This window comes from Bubalus bubalis, chromosome 1 (genome assembly GCF_019923935.1).
Source record: "Bubalus bubalis isolate 160015118507 breed Murrah chromosome 1, NDDB_SH_1, whole genome shotgun sequence".
Lineage (NCBI taxonomy): Eukaryota > Metazoa > Chordata > Mammalia > Artiodactyla > Bovidae > Bubalus > Bubalus bubalis.
Window position 1 is genome coordinate 81,434,073 of NC_059157.1, and position 25,683 is coordinate 81,459,755.

At 35.8% G+C, this 25,683-nt stretch overlaps 2 protein-coding genes across 6 annotated transcripts in view; one reads left to right on the top strand and one right to left on the bottom strand.

The window, feature by feature from the left end:
- CGGBP1 (CGG triplet repeat binding protein 1) overlaps positions 1–25,683 on the bottom strand; it is a 99,816-nt gene that overhangs the window by 36,376 nt on the left and 37,757 nt on the right. The window lies entirely within an intron of this gene.
- Positions 1–25,683, top strand: part of ZNF654 (zinc finger protein 654) — an 83,545-nt gene that overhangs the window by 29,347 nt on the left and 28,515 nt on the right. For all 5 annotated transcript variants that reach the window (XM_044940470.1, XM_006057827.3, XM_044940481.1 and 2 more), the window contains one exon: positions 20,650–20,731. In XM_044940470.1, the coding sequence (XP_044796405.1) occupies positions 20,650–20,731 (82 nt within the window). The remainder of the gene's footprint in view (positions 1–20,649; positions 20,732–25,683) is intronic.

The window sequence follows — 25,683 nt, forward strand, 5'->3', positions numbered from 1 at the left end:
ATTGATTTGTCCACATTTTCTTTCTTAAGTTGTTAGAGAATGTGCTCCAGAAAAATGGGTTATAATATAAGAAGATCATATGACAGTGGATCTAGAAAACAGTATTTTTTACTTAAGATAGAGAGGAGAAAAGTTCCAGGGTCACTGCCAAATAGTAGTTCTTACAGATATGTCACTTCAAGAGGGAAGTATTCAGTAAGAGACTTGAAACTAACCTTGAGATCATATGACAGTGGATCTAGAAAACAGTATTTTTTACTTAAGATAGGAGAGAAGTTCCAGGGTCACTGCCGAATAGGAAGTCTTACAGGTATGTCACTTCAAGAGCAAAGTATTCAGTAGGAGATTTGAAACTAACCTTGAGATTTTGGAACCATTTAAGGTAATTATATGGAGAAGGCAATGGCACCCCACTCCAGTACTCTTGCCTGGAAAATCCCATGGACGGAGGAGCCTGGTAGGCTGCAGTCCGTGGGGTCACAAAGAGTCAGACACGACTGAGCGACTTCACTTTCACTTTTCACTTTCATGCATTGAAGAAGGAAATGGCAACCCACTCCAGTGTTCTTGCCTGGAGAATCCCAGGGACGGGGAATCCTGGTGGGCTGCCGTCTATGGGGTCGCACAGAGTCGGACACGACTGAAGCGACTTAGCAGCAGCAAGGTAATTATATAAGTAGACAAGGTAAAGGAAATAAAAAAGCAATTAGATACTCCAGGAAAATTAAAAATAATCTGAATAGGAAAAGGATAGAGTGATAACTCACTTACTTAAATATGCACTGAATGTTACTTATATAAATATTATTTATATATTCTTCATATACATGATGCTTAGGGTACTTCCAGGTGGCCCTAGTGGGAAGGAACCCACCTGCCAATGCAGGAGACATAACAGGCGTGGGTTCAGTCCCTGAGTTGGGAAGACCCCCTGGAGAATGGCATGGTAACCCACTCCAGTGTTCTTGCCTGGAGAATGCCATGGACAGAGGAGCCTGGCGGGTAATGGTCCTTAGGGTCGCAAAGAGTCAGATATGACTGAAGTGACTTAGTGCACATGTACACATACATGATGCTTATTGACTTTAAGCTTATAAAAGGACAAATAGTTCTAGTTACAGAACAGAGGAAAATTATTAGCCTTTCAGTGTAAGACATTTAGTGGAAATTGTGAATTGAAAATGAAGGACAAGGGCACTAATAGCCTTCCTTTATTTTGTATTTTACAAAATGGAGTTTCAGTAGTACAGGAAACCATAAATAAAAGTGTAGGTAAAGTTACAGAGATAAATAATAGAGGAATAATAATGAGTAACTGTTGGGAGGATGAAATTGGTTGTGTGAGGAGTTAAATTCTTTTTTATCATAGCAAGAAGTTAAGAGATAATAGTTAAAATTGGTAAATCAGGAAATACTAGCAAAGCTTATTGTCAGTAACTATTAAAAATACTGAAGTTGTTAATTCTGGGGCATTGGCAGTAAGAGACAGGGTTGAAGCATTTCTCTACACTTAGCATTTTTAAATCTCGAAGATGTGTAGATTTCATATATACGAACTTTATGGTTTTTTGATTTATATATATGATATATACATATACATTTTAAAGAGAGCATGTATATTATGCTTCTTTAAAAGTTTATATGTATTTAAAGTCATAGGAGCTATGTGAAGTGATGGATATATTAACTGGCTTAATTCTGATTACTGTTGTATGCTTTAAATATATACAATTTCTATTTGTCAGTTTTACCCTGCTGTTGCTGCTGCTGCTAAGTCTCTTCAGTCATGTCCAACTCTGTGCGACCCCACAGACGGCAGCCCACCAGGCTCCCCCATCCCTGGGATCCTCCAGGCAAGAACATTGCCATTTCCTTCTCCAATGCATGAAAGTGAAAAGTGAAACTGAAGTCACTCAGTTGTGTCCGACTCTTAGCGACCCCATGGACTGCAGCGTACCAGGCTCCTCCGTCCATGGGGTTTTCCAGGCAAGAGTACTGAAGTGGGGTGCCATTGCCTTCTCCTCAGTTTTACCCTAGGAAAGGTGGAAAAAAAAATTGTAGGTAGGAAGAAGAGTTTAGAGTATGACGTTATGTAGACTTCTAAGAGCATAGCAGTTATAAAAGTGTGTGTGTGTATAACTTAATAACATTTATTTTTTGTGATACCTAAATGGATATGGGAAATATTAGGACTTCTTGATTATAATTGACAAATCTTTACCCAGGCTAGCTTAAACAAAATAAGAAGGGTGTGGAGGAATTTATTAGATGACTAAACCATGGAAAAGCAAGGACTAGAACTAGTTTCAGGATTTTCTGAATTCAGAGAATAAAATATCTAGAATTGGTCACTTTCCATCACTCCTTTTTTGGCTTCATTCTCTTGGGGCTGCTGACAGTTCTGGGATTAAGTTACTTTAACCAAAGGAAAAGAAACCCTCTGCTCCCACTTCTATTTCCCAAAACATTTTGGGAACTCAGGCCTGGCTGAGGTTGTTTGCCTGTTGCTTGAAGTAATCACTGTGTTGAGGAGAGTGTGATAAGAGTTTTCCCTGTCTGATAGTTAACACACCCCATAGCTAGGGGAAAAAGTGGAAAGGAGGATACTTCATTGGCTACCACATGAGGACCATAGATTTGTTGGAAGGTAAGGAGTTTACTCAAGAAGTGAATGAGGTAGTGAGATAGAGAGCTGGCTAGGTAGGTAGACAATTAATGGATGTCATTTCAAAAAATATTTGTATATGATACTTTGAAAGCTACCAAAACATTTTCAATTATTCTCTGCTGATTTATGAAGAGAAGAAAATAAATACTGATAGAAATAGATTAATTTTAAATAAGAAGTACTATTCTTGATTCAGTGTTTATTTGGATTATTTCTCCCAATTTGGATTATTTCACTTTCATCTATATAATATTTCACTTTTTTATTGTAATGTGAAAATGCTTTTAAAGTTTTCAAAAGTACTTAAACAGATTTTTAAAGTCATTTGTTGACTTTTATTCCTTGCTAGCTTTTTTTTTTTTTTTTAACTACCACACATGAAAAGAATAATGTATTAAGCAAAAGTAAATCGTATCTAAGATGGACAGTGCTAGGCAAAAGAAAGTAAATTATCTTAGTGGTTTGTTAAATAGTAATGTTTCATATAGGGGAAACTTTCTGCATTATTTGAATTTACTTTAGCAGGAAAGATAATTGTATTTTTAATACCAGAAAAAAAAAAATGGAGAAATAACCACATGGTGGTACCATTAAAAGAACAGTGAGTCTGTAACAGTATTCTATTTTATTGAAATATTTGAGCCAGAAAACTATTCTAACAATTATTCTATAATTATTCATTCATTCCTTCTGTAAATCTCTGTGCTTCATTCTAAGAGATAAATAGAAAATAAGAGATGAAGTCTTATTTTAAAAGATCTTACAGACTTACTACATAAGCAACTCCAGTAGCATATATTATAAGTATAAAAGAATTACATGGTACAGTCAGAGAATATAACAGGGGACCTGACCTGGTCTGGGAGGTCATGGAAAATATGCTTGGTGTTAGTACTTTAGCTAAATTTTAAAGGAATGATGGGAGTAGATTAAAGAAGCAAAAGAAACTTCCAGGAATGGCAAACAATGTTCAAGGTGCTTGGACAGGATGTCAGGATATTAATGTATTTCACTATAACTCATATTTGTTTGTAGAATTCTTATTTATGATATATATTATGTATTTTCAAAGTTTTATTCACTTAACAAAACATGTATAGGCAAGCTAAAGTAGTAATATCTATAACATGTTTTATGCTAATATGTATATATGTAATATGTTAAAATCACTATATTCTCTGGTAGTATTGTCCTGGTCTATATATGTTCACTTTCATAAAAACCAATACACACCTTGTAAATTAATACATATGTGAAGATCTACCTTCTATAGGGTGGGAGATTCTAAAAACTATAATTTTTCTAAGATGTTCTTTATAGAGAAGAAACTGGATTCTGTTTTTTGGATTCTTACCTGAGTGTTTTTTTAAATTCTATAGAAATGAATAGTCATGTAGGGAATTTTCTTAAATGGACTAATTATAATTTTTATCTGGGTTGACTTTCCTTGTAAGCTGTATTTTCTAAAGAAATGAAAATTTTGCCGTGTGTGTACATATATGTTGGCACTAAAAAGGACCTCAAATTAATTCCTTTTTATAGATAAGAAAACTGAGACCTGAGAAGTTTGGGGATTTTTGCACATCTAAGCTAATTAAATTCTGTTTATTTTTTCCTATCGTTTTCTTGTTTTAGATCAGTTAAATATTGATTTCTAAGTTTTCCAAGTAGAACGAAGCCAAACACCTTTAACTAAGTGGGCCTTCAGACAGACAATGTAAACTTTATCAGTTTTATATAAAAGCAAACTTTAATGTTGCCTTTCTAGCCTCTTTTATCTGGGCAGAAAGTAAATGTTGATAATTTCAGCATTCCAGGTAGAGTTCAGTAATGGAAGTAATAATTTGCTTGGCAGCCATTAGGTCTAAAAGGACCCACATGATCTACTGGAGGCAAGAACTAGTTCAGCTAGCAGCATTTAGTATATACATTGGCAAACATTAAAAGTATATATGCCAATTTGCATAGGGAGAGAAGATCAAAGGGCCTTCTTTTTCATGAAACTAAGTGGGTATACTGTGCCTCTTAATAAGAGTGGCTAGACTGTCATGAGGAGAAGGCAATGGCACCCCACTCCAGTACTCTTGCCTGGAAAATCCCATGGACAGAGGAGCCTGGTAGGCTGCAGTCCATGGGGTCGCTAAGAGTCAGACAGGACTGAGCGACTTCACTTTCCCTTTTCACTTTCATGCACTGGAGAAGGAAATGGCAACCCACTCCAGTGTTCTTGCCTTGAGAATCGCAGGGACGGTGGAGCCTGATGGGCTGCTTTCTATGCGGTTGCACAGAGTCGGACATGACTGAAGTGACTTAGCAACAGCAGCAGACTGTCATGGGCCACACATAAAATGAGAGATCAGTGACCATTTCTGATTATGTTGCTGTATTGTACCATACTTCAAACATAGGCTTTGAGCCTAACTTCAGTCTCTACTGTGTTAAACTATGTTTTATTTGGTTGCATTTATGACTTAAGGCCAGGTTTCAACTAATTTAGGGGATAGCCTAGAAATCAAAGGAAGAAAGGCTAATTCGAAAGGACTTTTTTTTGGGGGGGGAGGTGATGGTAGGCCCCACAAATGGAGAAGGGAATGGCAACCGAATCCACTATTTTTGCCTGGAGAATCCCATGGATAGAGGAGCCTGGTGGGCTATAGTCCATTGGGTCACAAAGAATCGGACACAACTGAGTGACTAAACAACAACAAAGGCTCCATTAAAGCTGTTAATTTTGTAGGCCTCAGTCAGTATATCCTTTCTCTACAACATGTAACACTTGTATTACTTCTTGACTCTTCAACTATTTTGAACCTTCTCCAATTTTGTATTCATTATCTTTACTAATCATTTGTGGCAGGTGAACTTTATTTATTTTATAGAGAAATGAAGATTGTCTAGCCTTCTATTTCTTTATTTTCTCTCTCTAAGGAAGAAATCCTTTTTGAGCTCACTGGGGGTCTTACTTAAATTCCCTTACTAAATTCTCTCAACATTGTTTTTTCTTTGCTATTACATTAGAATATTTTGTTTTCAGGATTTGTCGTGTTTAAAGTCAAATTAGACAAACCTATATGCATTTACTTACATTGGCCATGTTTAAATGTTCAGCATTTCATTTGGTGCTATATGTGGACTAGCATCTTTTTTCCTAGTAATTTTGGTTTTTATTACTCCTTTTGTTAATTTTGGAGTGAAGTCGTTGAGACTATAGTCATCTTAAAGGCAAAAAGATATAGGGATTATTAACTGGTATATTTGTTTTCACAGAGGTGAAGTGATCAGATGACATCCTCTATTCTCACCTATAGTACCTATTAAAATCTAGAAGGATGAATGTGTGTAGTTTTAAAAATGGTCTTTATTTTTTTCTAACTAAAGGAAGGAAAGCTTGATAATTCTTTTGATTTCCTTCCCACAGTAACTTTGGTTGACAGAACTAGACTATATCATTATACTGTCAGCTTTCACTGTGGAATGAAGTCATAAGAAAAAACAAAAAACAAATAAGAAATACATCTTTGGTTGTTGAAAATTTGACAAAATTTTGCTCATTGCTCCTTATACAGAAATTGTAAACTCCCTCAGATGCACCGAAATACATAGAGCACATATTAATAGACCTAAAGGGAGAAATAGGCAAGCAATACAATAGTGAAGGACTTTAATTAATTGGTGGATCATCCAGACAAAATCAATAAGGTAGCACTGGCTTTGAATGACACTTTAGACCAGATATACTTAACAGACATACAGAATATTCTATCTAAAAGCAACAGAATACACATTCTTCTCAAATGCATGGGATAGATAGATCATGTTAGTCCATAAAACAAGTCTTAAAACATTTAGAAAAATGAAATCATATCAAGCATCTTTTCTAACTACAATGATATGAAAGTAGAAGTCAATTACAAGAAGAAAATTGGAAAATTTACAAATATGTGGAGATTAAACAACATGCTACTGACAGTCAAAGAACAATTCAAAGAAAAATTAAAAAGTACTGAGAAAAGTGAAAATAGAAATGCAGCATATCAAAACTTATGGTATATGGCAGGAGTTCTCAGGGGAAAGTTCATAGCAATAAATATTTACATCAAGGGGAAAAAAAAGATCTCAAACAGTGTTGCCTCACTTTATATTCCTAGAAATCAGAACAAGAACAACAAATGAAGCCCAAAGTCAGTAGAAGGGAACATGTAACTAAAGATGAGTGGAACTAAATGAAATAGAAACTAAAAAGATTGATCAAACTAAGAGCTGGTTCTTGGGGAAGATAAAATTGACAAACTTTCAACTAGACTCACCAAGAAAAAAAAGAGAGGACTCAGAGTCAGAAATGAAAGAGGAGTTGTAATAGCCAATTCCACAGAAATGAAAAGGATCATCGGAGACTACAGATGTCTCACTGCATCCGTGGGAGCATGGTTCCAGGATTTCCCCAGAGATACCAAAATCCACAGATGCTCAAGTCCTTTATATAAAATAACATGGTATCTGCAATCATCTCTAGATTACTTATAATATATAGTACAATGTAAATGCTATGTAGATCATTGTAAATACAGAGTAAAAGCTGTGTAAATCACTGCTGCTGCTACGTTGCTTCAGTCATGTCCGACTCTGTGCGACCACATAAACAGCAGCCCACCAGGCTTCACCGTCCCTGGGATTCTCCAGGCAAGAGCACTGGAATGGGTTGCTAGTGTTCAGCAAATTCAAGTTTTGCTTTTTGGAACCTTCTGGAATTTCCCTTCCCTTCCAATATTTTCCATATGTGGTAGACTGAATCCATGGATGTGTTGTGTGTGTTGTACCTATGGATATGGAGGGCTGTATGTACTATGAAGAATTATACCCCAATAAATTGAACAACTGAAGAAATGGATAAATTCTTATCATCATCATAGTGCCTACTAAGAGTAAATCATGAAGAAATAGAAAATCTGAACAGTACAGTTACCAGTAAGATTGAATCAGTAATTCAGAACCTCTCAACAGACACAAATTCAGGACCAGACAGCCTTACTGGGAAACTCTACCAAACATTCAAACAATTAATAAAAATCTTTCTCAAACTCACCCAAAAACAGAAGAGAAGTGGACATTTCCAGACTCATTTTATGAGGCCAACATTACCTTAGTATCAAAACCAGACAAGGATATCATGAAAGAAAATTACAGGTCAATGTCCAGTGAAAACAGATGTATAAATCCTCAATCAGATATTAGCAACAATACATTAATTGTTGCAACAGTACATTAAAATTTTGACAGAAATAGAACTAACCATTCCTAAAATTTGTATGGAACCACAAAAGATCCCAAATAGGCAAGGCAACTTGAGAAGGAAAAAGCTGAAGGCATCATACTTCCTAATTTCAAACTACAGTTGACCCTTGAACAACGAGGAAGTTAGGGGCACCAACTCTCCCATCCACTGTGCAGTGAAAAGTAACTTTACCATCAGCCCTTGCATTTGAAGTTCCACATCCACAGATTTCAACCAACCAAAGATTGTGTAGTGCTATAGTATGTATTTAGGGGAGAAAAATCCAGGTATAAGTGGACCTGTGCAGTTCAAGGATTGTTCAAGGGTCAACTGTATGTTACAAAATTATAGTAATCAAAACAGTATGGTATGGACATAAAATCAGACATATAGTCATCGAACAGGATAGAGAGCTCAGAATTAATCAACACATATATAGTCAATTAATGTATAACACAGGAGCCAAGAGCATACAGTGGGGATTGGAGAGTCTCTTTAGTAAATGGTTTTTGGAAAACTGGACAGCAAAATGCAAAAGAATAAAACTGGACCATACACAAAAATCAACCAACAGTGGATTAAAGAATCAAATGCAAGACCTGAAACTATCAAACTAGAAGAAAACATAAGTCGTAAGTTTTTTTATGTTCTTCTTAGTGATAATTTTGTTTTGATTTGACACCAAAAGCAAATGAAACAAAAGGAAAAATCAACATGTGGGACTGTGTCAAACTAAAAAGTTCCTTCACAGCAAAGGTAACCATCAATAAAATGAAAAGCAACTTTATTGAATGAGAGAAAATATTTGCAAATTATATGTCTGATAAGGGGTTGTTATGCAAAATATAAAAGTATAAAGAATGCATACAACATCAAAAAAGAATAATCAGATTAAAATAAAATGGGCAGATAAGAATAGATAGTTTTGCAAAGAAGACATGAAGATGGCCAGCAGGTATATGAAAATGTGTTCAACATCACTAATCATCAAGGAAATGCAAATCAAAACCACAATGAGATATCACCTCACATTTGTTAGAGTGGCTATTATCAAAAAGACAAGAAGTAATAAGCATTGCAAGGATGAGGAGAAAAGGGAATCCTTGTGCACTGTTTTGGGGAATGTAAATTGGTACCAGCACTATGGAAAGCACTACTATGGAAGCTCCTCAAAAAGTTAAAAAACTACCACATGGTATAGCAATTCCATTTCTGGGTATTAATATGAAAGAAACAAAAATATTAGCTCAAAAAGATATCATCACCCCTATGTTCATTGCTGTATTATTTGCAGTAGCCAAGATATGAAAGCAACCTAAATGTCCATCAGTACAGGAAAGCATAAAGAGATGTGATATGTATGTATATGTGTATTCATATGTCTATAAACACTAACTCATCAGCCATAAAAAAGAATGCAGTTTTGCCATTTGTGACAATATGTGTAGACTTTGAGGGTATTATGCTAAGTGATGTAAGTCACACAAACATCATAATGATTTCAGTTGTGGAATCTAAAACAAAACTGAACTCATAGATAGAGAACAGATTGGTGGTTGCCATAGGTGGGGGTTGAGGGTAGGCCAAATGGGTAAAGATGGTTAAGAGGTACAAACTCCAGTTATAAACAGGTCATTGGATGTATGTATAGCTTGGTTACTAGCTAATATTTTATTATAAATTTGTAAGATGCTAAGAGAGTGGATCTTACAAGTTCTTACCATAGGGAAAAAACATTGTGGCTATATGTGGTGATGGACGTTAAGCTAGACTGTTGAGGTGATCATTTTGTAATATATGCAAGTATTGAATTATCATATTATATACCTGAAACTAATATAATGTTATATGTAAAATTATATCTAAATTTAAAAAAATTCCAGAATGAACACACCAAGACACACATATTTTTAAAATATTTCATAAAAACAAATTTGTGACTCATCTTGGCTGTATCTTATTGGTTATATTTTTCTTAAGCCATTGACTTTTGAAAAAGTTTTCCATTCTAATTTTGGAACTGGGAGGATGGAATATAATTTCCTGCTGGTGATATAGGGAATAATCACAAGTAAATTTATTTTTGTCTCCTGTCTTCTTTTTGATTAAGATAGATTTATATTGTTGTTTAGTCGCTCAGACGTGTCCTACTCTTTTGCAATCCCATGGACTGTAGCCTGCCAGACTCCTCTGTCCATGGGATTTCTCAGGCAAGAAGACTGGAGTGGGTTGCCATTTTATTCTCCAAAGATAGGTTTAGCAGGTGTAAGATTTATAGTTTATTTAAATCAAGATCTAATTAGGGAAATATTAATCATGCTAGATAATTCAGTAGAGGGAATTTGATTTAATTTATAGAACCAGTTTCATAGTTGTTGCAAGATCTGAGAGAATAGACCACAGAGAGGAGGAACCTAGACTTAGCAACTAGTAGTTAAGTTGCTGTTTCCCTGGAAATAGAAGGACAGAGGAACAAAAGATGGAATGCTAGAACTCAGAGACTGGAGATGGTTGATGAGAGGAAGATGTATTGACCTTTGTGAGAGGAGACCTTGGAAGAGATATAATTACTGCTAACTAGGACCCAGAAGAAGAAGAGCAGGGGGAAAAGACCTTACTGCTGCTCCCTTCCTCCTTCAATTTTCTACCACTGCCTCCTTGGTCAAACCTAATCATTAAGCATTTGCCTTCTGCATAACTGACAGAGACGTCTGGGGTTTTTACTCTCCTCAGTTTAGGTAATAAAAATGTATTGAGAAGTCCTGGGATGGTGGTTATTGCCTCCTAACCTTGAGGGAGGAACTCCCACTGTAGGAAGTCACTGAAAAATAACATGCTGTTCCAACACTTCAGGCCACCACAGTGAGAAGGAAAGTCATTCCTCTGAAAATGGGTCAGTCTTCATTTATCCAAGAAGGGTGGAGAAGACTAGAGCAGAGAGGACCATCACTTGAACTGGGGACAGGGTGGGGTTTGCTGGACCCCAAGCTGACTCCTCAAACACCAAGGAAGGGAGAGATTTGTTTCTTCTCCAGCAGCAAACTCCTCTTACCCTTTATAAAGCTTCCCTGGGTGAAGCTTTCATCCTGTAGGTTCATCACAATGTTGTCAGCATTCAAACAGATATGATACTGTGGTGTGGTGGTGTGCTGATTGTCATGGAGATGAAAGACCTCTGTTTTTGAAAGGTATTTCCACTGCTTTTATATTTGATTGATAGGATTTTTTACCTTAGTACTTTAAAAGGTGTCTATCCATTGTTTTCTGGCTTGTGTGATTCATTTTTTTTTTTTTTTCCTGATGAAAAGTCTGGCATCCTTATTTTTGTTTCCCTGTATATAATGCACCCTTTGGGGGAGCTGTTTTTAAGATTTTCTTTGTATCATTTTTTAAGTTTTGAGTAGGTCGTATAATACATGTTTGTGGTTCAAAATTCAAGAAGTATGGTGAACACACAAAGAGATATCGTTCAATTTATATTCTTCAATTTTGTTTATGGTGAAAACGTCCTCTAGTTTCCACTTCCATACGCAATCAATGTAATCATTCTCTTGGGTTTCCTTCCAGAGATATTTTATGCATATACAAAAAAAATCATGTTTCCTTTTCCTCCATTTTACAAAAATGCTAAAAGGTGCTATAGTATGCACCCTTTCTTCATTGGATATCTTTTCCCGTTATAGAGGACTATCATCAGTCATTAAAATGATTGTAGAGTATTTAAATGTTATGGAAATGTAAAAGTTTTAACTAACTGGTACTCTGTTAATTAGTGTTTAGATTTTGTTCTGATCTATTGCTATCAAGAACCCTTTATCAGCAACCCCTTAATTAATTGCCATGTATGAATGGCCCTAGGAATATATACAGGCATATTTTGTTTTGTTGTATTTTGCTTCATTTGATTCATATGTAACTATTGTTTTACAAATTGAAGGTTTCTGGCAACCTTGCATTGAGCAGGTCTGTTAGTGCTCAACAGAATTTGCTCATTTCCTGTCTCTTTGTCTTATTTTGGTAATTATCACAGTGTTTCACACTTTTTCATTATTATTATATTTGTTGTTATCATCTGTAATCAGTGATCTTTGATGTTACTGGTACAGCTCACTGAGGACTCACATGATGGTTAGCACTGTTTAGCAATAAAGTGTTTTTAAATTAAGCTATATGCATTTTTATGCATAATATTGTTGTACACTTAATGGACTGCATATTATAGTGTAAACATAAATTTTATGTGCACTGGGAAACCAAAAAAATAAATTCATGTGTCTTGCTTTATTGCAATGTTTGCCTTATTGTGGTGATCTGGACCTGAATCTGAAATATCTGACTTCAAGGATTTTTGCATATTGTACAGGTATCCTGGGAGTAGAATTGCTGGATCAGAGTATGTTAGGTTTATCATTTTGATAGTTAGTGCCAAATTTTCTCTGTTTAAGTTAAGCCAAAATATAATATTACCAGCCATATAAGATGGGACCTATTTCCCTACATCTCTGTTAATGTGGCATTTTATAAATTTTTAAGATTATAACAATTCAAACCTACACAGAATTAAAAGGAAGAGTATAATGAATTGCCCATCACCAGCTTTAATAATTATGAATATATCATCAGCCTTCTTTTATGTCTACCTCTGCACTCCTTACCCATTGCTAGTTATCTCTTTTATACCTTTATTGAGGCATAATTTCCACTAAGTTCTTGCAATTTAAGTATTATTAATCGATTCCTGGGTTGGGAAGATTCCCCTGGAGAAGGAAATGGCAGACTACTCCAGTATTCTTACCTGGGAAATACTATGGACAGAGGAGCTTGGCAGGCTACAGTCCATGAGGTCGCAAAAGAATAAGATATGATTTAACGACTAAACAACAACAGCAAATGATTTACAGTAAATTTGTAAAGCTGTGCAGCCATTACTACAATCCAGTATTACTATGATTCTCCACCCCTAAAATATCCCTCTTGCACATTTTCGAACAATCCTTAGTCTCTCCCCAGCCCAAGGAACATCTGATTTCTATCTTAATATTATAGCTGCTATACCTAGACATTCCATGTAAATAATATGTCATAACATGTAGGCTTTTACATATGAGTGCTTTCATTTAGAATAACGTTTTTGAAGTTCATGTTTTAGCACATCAGTAGGTCATTCATTTTTGTGCTGGATAGTAATCCATTTTATAGATACAGTACATTTTGTTTTTAAAATCTAGAAACTGATGGATATTTGGACTGTTTGCAGTTTTTTGGCTATGAACATTTGTTACAAGTGGACAAATGTTTTTATTTTCTTTGACTAGATATTTAGGAATGGAATTGCAGTATCCTATGATAGTGTTGTGGGCTTCCCTGATGGCTCAGTTGGTAAAGAATCTGCCTGCAATGCAGGCGACCCCGGTTCTATTCCTGGGTCAGGAAGATCCCCTGGAGAAAGGGATAGGCTACCCAGTCCAACTATTCTTGGGCTTCCCCTGTGGCTCAGCTGGTAAAGAATCCTCCTGCAATGTGGAAGACCTGGGTTTGATCCGTGGGTTGGGAAGATGCTCTGGAGAGGGAAAGGCTACCCACTCTGGTATTCGGGCCTAAAGAATTCCACGGACTGTATAGTCGATGGGGCTGCAGAGAGTCGGACACAACTGATCGACTTTTACTTTCTTGATAGTGTTAGTCACTCAGTCGTCCAACTCTTTGCGACTCCATACAAGAAGAGCCTGGTGGGCTCCTCTGTGAAATTCTCAGGCAGGAATACTGGAGTGGGTTACCATTCCCTTCTCCAGGGGATCTTACTACCTCAAGGATCGAACCCAGGTCTTTTGCATTGCAGACCGTCTTTATGTTTAACATAGAACTGCCAAACTCTTTCTAAAGTGACTATGCCTTTAAAATTCTAACCAGCTATCTATAAGGGTATCAGTGTCTCCGCATGTTCACTGACAAACTTACTGTTTGTCTTTTTCATGATAGCTATTCTAGTAGTTGCCTAGTGGTATCTCAGTTTTGGTGGATTTCCTCAGTGCTATTGATGGTAGATCTTTTCATGTACCTTTCTTCGGTGCCTATCTTCTTTAGTAAAATGTGTATTCTAATCTTTTGCCCATTTTAAAATTGGATTGTTTACTTTATTTGAGTTTTAAGGGTTCTTTATACTAGTTATACATTCTTTATCAGATATGTGATTTGTAAATACTTTTCCCTATACTGTGGCTTACCTTTTCATTTTCTTATTGCTGTCTTTTGATCTTTTGAAGTTTATTACTGGTTTTAAGAAATTTGATTGTAATTTTACACAGTAGTTTCTCTCACATTTATTACTATTAAGCTTCTTGGAAGTTTGGGTTTGTACTTTTCCCCAAATTTGTAAAATTCCTTTGAGAATTTTTTTAGAAACAACCATTATGTTTTCTTAAAGGACACCACTTGAAGGAAATCCACAGTTGACTCACATGCTACTGACTGTTCTGTTCATTTTTTTCAGTCTTTGTGTGTGTGTTGACACTGTCTTCTGCAGTCCAATCTGACATTAATCCCATACAATGTATCTTCCATCTCAGACATTGTATTTTTTTATTTATAAAAGTTTCAGTTGGGTCTTATGTGTTCTGTTTCTCTGCTTAACATGATTATTCTTTACCTCAGGAGTTGGCAGACTGGGGCCCATGGGGTCAAATGCTGTCCATAGCTGTTTCTGTTTTCTTTTTTAATATGGCTCCCAAGCTAAGACATACTATATTTTTAAACAATGGTATTAAAAAAAAAAATGTGACATTGGTGGCAGTGGGGACGGGGAAGGGGCGAGGAAAAAAAAATGGGAGAGAGACCTTAATGTGGCTCAGAAAGCCTAAAGTATTATCTGACAACCCAGGCTCCACCTTCAGCACAATATGACAGTGGAGGAATTGGAAGCCAGTGGTGCACTGAAGGTCATGATAGCAACAGCCCACATGGTAGCAATAACAAGCCCACTTAACTCATGACTAGATTTATTTAAATGGCCCACAATAAAGGCTAGCAGAAGAAACGGCATTTTCCAGGCACCAGTTTTATTAGTATCTGTCTTTACTTTCACAATCATGAAGTCTAGCTTTCAGCCAAGAATTATGGACACATGAAAAAGAAAAAGAAAAAATAATGCACTATCAAGGGACAAAGCAGGTTGTAGAATCAAATTCACATATAAAGATCTAGTGGTAAAAATGGATAACATGGTTTAAATATATTGAGAATTTCACCAAAGAGCTAGGATGCTTTAAGAAAGATTCAAATGAAAATGCTGGAAATAAAAAATACAATAACAGATGAAGAATGCCTCTGATGGGCTCATCATAGAGTTGGCACAATACAGTTAAGGAAAGAATAAATGAAATCAAGTGTAGGTCAAAAGAAATTACCTAAACTAAATGTCAAGCAGAAAAAAAGAAAATAGAACAGAGGGTCTAAGAACTTTAAGAAAATATGAACCTGTATAACATAAGTTTGTTAGAATCCCAGAAAGAGAAGCAAAATGAGGCAGAAGAAATACAAGACAGTAGCCGTGAATTTTTTCAAATATACTGAAAGACATTAAACCATAGATCTAAAAATCTCAGAACAAAGAACAACAAACAGAATAATTTTAAACTCTCTCTCAGCCTGCCACCTATATCACCTAGATGCATCACATTTAAACTCGGAAAATCACAGAAAAAATCTTGAAGCCCACCAAAGAAAAAAGACATTACCTAATTTAGAATACCACTGCAGACATCTCAGAATTTGTGTAAGCCAGAACATAGTCAAGTGACATCTCTAAAGTACTGCAGGAACAAGTCTTTCAACTATTAATTCTTGAGGGAGAAATAAAGATGTTTTCAGGGAAGCAAAAGCTGAAAGATTTTATTCCCAGAAGATGTGAACTACAAAATGATGTAGCACAAGTATGATGCCAGACAGAAAATTTCATCAGTATTCTTATGCTGCTCCTGACTTCTGAATCATGATTAAGAAAATGTTCTCTATAACCAAGTTGTATGTGATTATTTCCGATATTTGTATTAATTTTTTGATCCGTTTTGAATTTTTTCTTATGTTTGGAAGTTGGAGTGAAGCAATTTTGTCTTTTAATACTGGGCTATCTGATATGAAGCCAACATTTTCCCTGATTTGAGATGCTGCTTCTGTCACATATTCACTTCTCCCATGCAGCTGTCCTATTTTTGGATTTTCCATTAAATTTCATTAGGCTGTTTGTTAACATGCCAATATAATGCCAGTTCAATTATAAAGGTTTCAAATGTTTTAATATTTCAAAATGTTTTCATATTGGCTAGTTGCTTTTCGTTGCTCATGCTATTTCATGGTTTTCATGGATATTAGTTTTGTAATCAACTTTCTACTTTCAGGTATACTAATATATGAATTACAAGAACTTAGTACTGAAGTATATATTTTATATGCTTTTTATCTTCCTTTAGCTCAAGAGCACTAGAACACAAAGACTGAAACTTCTCATTCCAGTTTTAATGCTATTGATGTTTTATATTTTTACTATGATTTTTAAAAGCCCAGATGAAATTATTATTATTGCTTCATGCTATCAGATTTTTTAGTCATTATATGCTTATTAATTTGCATTAGTGAATTAACATCTGCTTCCCTCATGGCTCAAGCAGTAAAGAATCCACCTGCCAATGCAGGAGGCACAGAAAACGCTAGTAGCTAGTTTGATACCTGGGTCCAGAAGATCCCCTGGAGAAGGAGATGGCAACCCATTCCACTATCCTTGCCTGGGAAGTCCTATGGACAGAGGAGCCTGGTGGGCTATACTCCATGAGGGCGCAAAAGAGTTGGACAAAACTGAGCACACACACACCTTACTAATTTGCATCTTAGACTCTTCTTGCTCATTTAATTTCCCATGTCTTTTAAATAGTCTTTATTTTTTTCTGGTTGTTTATACATTGTTCTTTGGCGTTTTATAAATACTATGATTAGGTAGGTATAGATTAATCATTATGGAAATTTCTTGGGCTTTCTAGATCTGATATCTTTTATCAGTTATAAAAAATTCTTACTTAGTTTTTGTCTTAGCTTCATTCCCTCTCTCTCTCTCTTTTTGTGGAAGTATGATTAGTCATGTTAGAATTGTACACTCCATTCCTCATGTCTTTAACCCTTGTGTGTGTTTTCCATTTCTTTGTCTCTCTGTATTGCACTTTATTTTTTTTTACAGATCTTTCAGTATACTAGTTTTACTAGTTTTTTTCTTCACCTGTGTCTAACCTGCAGTTAAATGTGTTCATTGACTTTTAATTTTGTTGATTTTATTTCTGTAAGTTTTTGATTGCTATTATCTTTTTTTATAATTTTTAATATTTCTTTATTCTTTAAACATGGAGTAGGAAATGGTAATTCACTCCAGTATAATCCCATGGACAGAGGAACCTGGTGGGCTACAGTCCATGGGGTTGCAAAGAGTCAGACATGACTTAGTGACTGAATAATATTCCTTCAACTATATTATCCTCATTTTATATTCTAGATCTGGCTTAAATATATAAAGTCTTTGTGGATTTTCTTTTGCTTATGGTGTTGTCTTTCCTTATATAGGCTATGATTTTTATTGACATCATCATTATTACTAATATTTACAAATACTACAATATTTACAAATTGTGAATTTGTATTTTCTTGGAATAAATTTATTTGTAAAAATTGAAGCCTGGGTTTGAAGTGGATATTTAGAAAGGATTTACATTTGTTTCAACCAGAGACCTGGAGATACTACTAGCACAGGACCAATCTTAGCTAAAGTCTTAGCCCGAGAATTTTTGGACCATCTACAGAATATGAATTCAGGTGAAAACCTATATGAGAGGATTTTAAAATCAGTCTTTTTTTTTTCCTTTTCCTGTGTAATTCAGTGTGCAAGCAGGCAGTTTTCCTTACAGGCTTAGAAATGTGATGAAACTGATCGGAGGAGCCTATTAGTATAACTTTTAACTTTTAGTCAAGGCAAAAGCCAGCTGTTTTAGCCAGCATTTTACTTATTTTCAGAGGATGAATCACCAAAAGTGGTGATTCATAATATAGAAAAAATAATGTACAGTTTCTTTATCTGTACATATTTGAAAAAAAAAAAAAATACAGACCTTTTCTTTCCTCAGTAAAGACATTACTGAAGAAATTGTTTTGAAGATAAATGCATTCAAATGGTTGAGTATGACTCAATGCTCTCTGTTAAGCTTAAGTAGCATTTAAGTTGAGATATCTATATGATCAAAGATTTAGAATTATCATAGAAGAAATTGTTAAAAATTGAGAGTTTATAACATTCTATTCTATTCTTCTTTAATTCATGTAGAATAGACCTAATTTTATTTGGCTTAAATTGGTAAGTGGATTTCTTGTATTTGGGTAGTTAAGCATTATAATTTAGTGGAATTTTCTTGTGGTACATAAATGCAGAAATCCACATTCTTGTATTTCACTGTGAAAATTACTTAATCTGCTTCAGAGACCCAGAAACGAAAAGTAAATCTGGTCATAATTATCACAGTCTATTATTGTGTGCCTGTGTATTTTAGGAAGTACCTTATTACCCCTTGTAGTATATGTGAAAATATGATCTGAATTCTAAGACCAGAATATAGTTTGTTTCATAAATGGGGACTCTAGTGGTATTCTAGTTATTTAAGCTTACATAGATAATAGGAATATACTGTTTGATAAAAGTAAAAATGACTATAAAAGGTATGCTGCTGCTTAGTTGCTTCAGTCGTGTCTGACTCTGTGCGACCCCATGGACTGCAGCCTACCAGGCTTCTCCGTCCATGGGATTCTCCAGGCAAGAACACTGGAGTGGGTTGCCATTTCCTCCTCCAATGCATGGAAGTGAAAAGTGAAAGTGAAGTCACTCAGTCGTGCCCGACTCTAGCAACCCCATGGTCTGCAACCTACCAGGCTCCTCCTTCCATGGGATTTTCTATGCAAAAGTACTGGAGTGGGGTGCCATTGCCTTCTCTGATAAAAGGTATAATTTTTTTAATTAAAAAGGCATGCCATCTATAATATACTCATCCCACTGCAAATAATTTGTTTTTATATAATTAACTTTATTTAGGTATTTCTAATTTGAATAATTATTTAAGTTTAGTTAAATGAACTGTAGGTAACCTATAATTAGGACTAGTACTAATTATAATTGGCTAATGTATAGACAGTTACATATTAAGCATTATACTAAATATATAGTTTATCTAAATATTAAGCATTATATGAAACACATTCAACATTTCCAGTATTACATTATACAGTAATACATTTTTGAAGAAAAACATTTTGATGAATTTTTTTAGATATCTTAAAAATCTTCATAATTTAAGTAAGGAAAAATTGGTGTCTTATATTTCAACAAAACTGACATATGCACAGCTGGGAAAAACTCATCTGTGAAGACTTTAGGTTTCCTCTTAGATTGTTGAAGGAAACTTTGATGGCAATATTAATAATAAAAATAGTTCTGTATTATTAGCAAGCACCTATATAGCATTGCCAGGGATTGTTTTAAGTGCTTTACAAGAGATAGCTATTATTATTGTTCCTGTTTTATAAATAAAGAAACTGAGACACAGAGATACTAAGTGACTTGCTCAGGGTCACATATAAAGGAAATAGTGGAGCTGAGATTGAAACCCAGTGTTGGCTCTAGACCAGGGTTGAGTAAAGGGCCAGATAGCAAATATTTTTAGGCTTAACTAGTAAGGTCTAGTTGCAGCTACTCAGTTTTTTTATCTGGTGTGAACACAGCCATAGTCAATATGTAAATATATGGGTGTGGCTCTGTTTGAACAATAATGTAGTTACTGACAATGATATTTAAATTTCATGTAATTTTTACCTGTTAGGAAATACTATTCTCTTGCCCCCCGCCTTTTTTTTTTTTTTTGGTTTTTAACAATTTAAAATTTAAGTGTTCTTGTCTCATGTATTATGAAAAATAAAAAACAAAAACAGTAGTTTTCCAGCTCTGCTCTAGACTACTCTATATTTTGGGGAGTCCTACCTTGTTCTAGGGCTTCCCTGGTGCCTCATATGGTAAAGAATCTTCTTGCAATGCGGGAGACCTGGGTTTGATCCCTGGGTTGGAAATATCTGCTGGAGAAGGGCATGGCAACCTATTCTAGTATTCTTGTCTGGAGAATTCCATGGACAGAAGAGCCTGGAGGGCTACAGTCCATGGGGTCACAAAGAATTGGATACAATTGAGTGACTAACACTACTCCTACTACTAGACTCAAGTAATTCTATTGATATAGAACTTCAGTATATTTCTTTTTATTATAATTTTACCAAAAACATAACATGAATCCTAAATGATTAATGGGCTTCCCTTGTAGCTCAACTGGTAAAGAATCTGCCTGCAGTGCCGGAGAGACCTGGATTCAATCCCTGGGTTGGGAAGATCCCCTAGAGAAGGGAAAAGTTATCCACTCCAGTATTCTGGCCTGGAGAATTCCATAGACTATATGTAGTCCATGGGATTGCAGAGAGGCGTACACGACTGAGTGACTTTAACTTCACTTTACTTCAAATGATTAATAGTTTTTCAAAGCCAACTATTTTAAAACTAAATATCTGATATTATGTAACTGTTATTTCTTGATAGTCTTTAAATTGGGGCAAAAAAAAAATCAATCCATTCGCTTATTCTTTCTAGGAGTTTCTTTGAGTTGCTGCTGTTCTTTGGAAGAGATGAATTTTATGAAGAGCCCTTAAAGGATATTCTTGGATCATTCCAGGTAAAACAGTTTATTTATTTCATTTTAATCTACCTTTGAAACAGGCCCTTTTGCTCCACCTGAAAATAGTATATTGATTATTTATTGATTATAAGCTTCTAGATTTCCTAATGTGACAATGCTTAAGATTCTGTTACATTAGCAGAAAAGAAAGTTCTTAAAATAACTTTTAGCTGTACTTCTAAGCAGTTCATACATTAGATTTTAATTCCTTATTTGCTAGACTGGAGCCTGCTGCCACCACCCCCTGTAGCTTCCCAAGCACATCCTTTTATTGCTAGCATGCTTTTTATTGCTAAAGGCTTTCATTGCAAAACCCCATGCATAGCCCTTAGCCATAGAAAAAGCACTCTTTTTGCCTAGACTAGAAGCAGGTTGTCTGTCCCCATGCCACTTTTTCCCTTGGCTATTTTCTGATATTCTCATCTATTTCCTTAATAGCCTTCCCAAGAGAGGAGGCAGGGTTTTTTTTTCTTTTTCTTTTTGCATACACTTTATGAATGAAGAATAAATCTAGAAGGGAATGACTAAAGATCTAAGACCTCACCTGTAGATACAAGATCATTTGATGTTTTTTTTTTTACCATTTTGTTGGGAAGCAATATATAGTACTGTGGCTCACTAATGTGTCCTTGGCAGTATCTCATTGCCCTTTTTAGGGGTGGAATAAAGGAAGATGTGGGGCTTCCCAGGTGGCGCAGTGGTAAAGAATCCTCCTGCTAATGCAGGAGACATAGGTTTGATGCCTGAGTCGGGAAAATCCCCTGGAGAAGGAAATGGCAAGCCACTCCAGTATTCTTGCCTGGGAAATCCAATGGACAGAGAAGCCTGGTGGGCTACAGCCCATGGGGTTGCAGAGTCGGACCCAACTGAGTGACTGAGCACACACACGTAAAGGAAGATGGACTTTGAGCTCCCCCTAGGGGTATAACTGTTGAGACAACAGACTGCATTCTACATTGAGGAAGGAAATCATCAGAGTCACAGAGAAGTTGTGCAATGCTTTCTCTTCCCTATAATTTGTATTTCATGTTTACTTGAAGAGTTTTAGGTTGAATTAAAACAGATTTTTATGATTGATCATTCTGGTACATAAATAAAATAGGAAGTGAAGTGAAAGTCGCTCAGTTGTGTCCGACTCTTTGTGACCCCATTGACATATAGTCCATGGAATTCTCCAGGCCCGAATACTGGAGTGGGTAGCCTTTCCCTTCTCCAGAGGATCTTCCCAACCCAGGGATCAAACCCAGGTCTCCCACATTGCAGGTGAATTCTTTACCAGCTGAGCCACCAGGGAAGCCCAAGAATACTAGAGTGGGTAGCCTTTCCCTCCTCCAGCAGGTCTTCCCGACCCAGGAATTGAACCAGGGTCTCCTGCATTGCAGGCAGATTCTTTACCAACTGAGCTATCAGGGAAGTCCTAAAATAGGAAAACTATAAGCAAACTTAATTGGCTAAAGTACATCTAAAACTTCTTCACACTCAGAATCTGACTCTAGAATTGCTTCTCCTCGCCAGTCATCAGTGTCTGTTTTTCTACACTATTTTGTCTTCAGTGGCATCGAAAGTGTTGGTGATGTAGCATTTCCTAAAATAGTTAATAAAAGAACTAAAAGTTATTTGTACTGGGTTTTTAAAAGCTTAAAATGACTTACAGTAAGTTCTGTTTAGTCACCTTTTGACTCCTGCTTCAGGGGTATTAAGTTAGATTAATTATCTATACCTATACCATTTGATATCCAAGAGTTAAAAGAGTGCTCTGCTAGTCTCTTGGGTTTTATTCTGAGTCACCAGTAAACCGTCTGGCAAGGTTTCATGCTGTCTTTGATGTCCTTGGGTTCAGAATGACAAGTACATCATGGTTACATTACTACATGGTTACATTACCAGGCTGACATGGATTCAGATAGTATTGTAAAACAATATGATCTTAGTGTTAAAAAAATATGAAAAAAACACATCTTAGAATCAGTTACATTATATTGAACTTTCTATTGTATCCATCCTTACATTGAGCAAAAGAGGTAAAAATACCTGTTCTCATGGAAACTGCATTCTAACTAGAGTCTATATTCAGGTATTTTAAAATAATTTTCCATTCCATTTTTCCTTCGACACTTGTGTCCTTAGCAATCTATTCTTGAATTTTTGCTTCAGTAAATATTTATTTAGTTCCCACTGTGCGCTATGCACTAAGCTCTGGGAAAAAACCATAATAAGCAAAACCAGAAAAACCTTGCTATTGTGGGCTTTAATTCTAGTTTAGAGACAGAAAGACAAGAAGTCAAACCTTTGTAAATTGCAAGTATTTTAGAAAGTGACAAATGACTTCAGTGGGAAATACTGAAGTGTTTTTAGAGTTGATAAGAGACAGTATTTGACTTCTGTTTTAAATGTGTGAAATCATACTATTTGTGAAGGGTATATCCTTTTTTCGCTTTGTCAACAGAGTTTCCATTCAGTTATCTAAATAATTAATTACTCAATAGAGAGAGTTCCTCAACCTCAATAGGTTTGCACAGTTTTCTGTTTCCTCAACAAATTCTAAAACCCACCCCTTCTCCTGTTTGTTTTCAATCTCTGCATTTCTGCTACTTGTGATATTGTGGCCCACTCCTACTCTAAATTTTCCTAAGCCTCTAATTTCTGTTTCCTTGGAGAAATTTCACCTTTTGTACCCATTTTAGCTTTATCTGGAGAATAGTCTTCATTTTCTAACTGAACCGCTGCTGCTGGTGCTTCCCCAGCCATGTGCCCTAAGGGACTCAAGAAAGGACAATATGTAGTCCATCATGTATACTCCTTTAAAACCTCACATTTGTAAGCTTGTGAATTCTCCAGGCTTTAGACCAACCTTTGGTAATCCAATGACAAACCCAATGTCACCTTTTGAATTTTTTTTTTTAATACTTTCTACTAGTGCAAGCCCTAGTTCCCAAGTGGTACATTTCTATCCATCTTTCATACAGATTCATACCAGCTAAGATCATGCTCTTCTCTACAAGAAGTAGGACAAACACAGGTGCTCATACTTTAGTGTACATAAAGATCACATGGGAATTTTGTTAAAATCCAAGTTAATGATTCAGTAGTTCTGGGTTGGGACCTGAGAATCTGCATTTCTAACAAGCTATGAGGTGATGCTGATGGTGCTGGTCCCTAGATCACACTTTGAATTAGCAAGGGACTAACATTCTTGGCAGATTTGAGTTAATTGTTCATTCTCTTCCCCCACCCATTTCCTTCCCATTTCCCGACTTGCCACTCTGTCATCTTGGGCAAGTTACATAATTTCAGTGTCAGTTTCATTGTTTGTAAAGTGGAAACAGTAATTGTATTTGCTGTATAGGGTCCTCCGTTTGGCATTGTTCTTAGAAAAATGATCAGGTTTAAGGTCTAAGGAAGGCCTGTAGCCTGTCTGGTGAAGTATGTGAACTCATGAAGTCATATTATTAGGATTTCTGTTTTTCATGATGAAATCAAAACCTACCTCTTAAGCTTATTCTTTTCTTCTGTGAATTTCAGATTTCCTAAACCTTGAGTTGTTTAGGTAGAAATTACTTATTCTTCTTATCCATTGACTGTATTTTACTCTGTGCTTTATTCCAAGAGGAAACTTCATTCTTAGAGCCAGATGTTCCATATACAGATTGTCCCCAACTTACAGTGGTTCAACTTAGGATTTTTCAGCTTTACGATGGTGTGAAAGCGTACCATTTAGTAGAAAGTGTACTTCACATGTTGAAATTTGATCTCTTCCTGGCTAATGATATGCTGTATGGTGCTGTCTCATGATGCTGGGCAGTGGCAGCAGCTCCCAGTAGCTCCAATTAGCCATGCTATCATGAGAGTAGACAACAAGTACACTTAAAACCATTCTGTACCCAGACAGCCATTCTGTTTTTGACTTTCAGTATAATCAATAAATTACATGAGGTGTTCAACATTTTATTATAAAATAGGCTTTGTGATAGATGACTTTTCCCAACTATAAGCCCAGTAGAAGTGTTCTGAGCATTTTTAAGGCCGGCTTGGCTAAGCTATGATGTTTGGGAGGTTAGATGTATTAAATGCATTTTCGACTTATGGTATTTTCATCTTACGGTGGTTTATTAGGCCTTAACCCCATTGTAAGATGAGGAGGATCTGTGCTGGCTCCTAAAAGCTTGCTTTCTTGGAACTTGGCCTCTGGTAATTTTTCTTTACCTCAACATAAGAAGATGACACATTTCTTGTGTGATGCACCAACTTCATTATTATTATTTTTATTTTAATCTGTTCATTGGTGAGCTTTCCATAGGCTTGTAATTGAATTCATTACACTTGGTCTCCAAAATCCGTTAATTTATTTAAATAGACTCTCAATGAAATGACAAAAATAATGTAAAATTTGGAAAAAAATTCCTTGTGAATGCTATAAAATCGGCAGTTGGTTAACTGAATGTGATTAAATAGGGAAATGAGGGACAGAGATAAAAGAGAGAACCATCCAGTGCTATCCAGTAATATGTGGCTCCCCCCACCAGCTTGTAACAATAGAGGCCAGAGGAAATAGCAATAGTGGGTCATTTGGTATGTGGGCAATCTCATTCCGGTTGGTGCTTCCTGAAAATACACTAGGTATGCAGCAGAACCAACAGAACAGGAATTGTGATGTGACTGTTAAATCTACATTAAAAATGGCATGTATGGCTCTGCGTGAGAGCATTCCTTTCATTGAGAGAATGATGGTATGACCCAAACTAAATGCAGCCTGTCCCAGTACCCAGAGGTTAAGAATGTTTTCTGAATAGCTCAGCTGTACAGCTCCAGCTGTAGCTTCCTCATAGTTTACTGCCTCACAGGCCATTACTCTTAACAAATCATACTTAGAAACTTTTACCTTCTCTGTTTGGACTTGAAAAATTTGACAAAGACCTATTTATCCATTAGTAAAACAGCTCTCTGTTGTA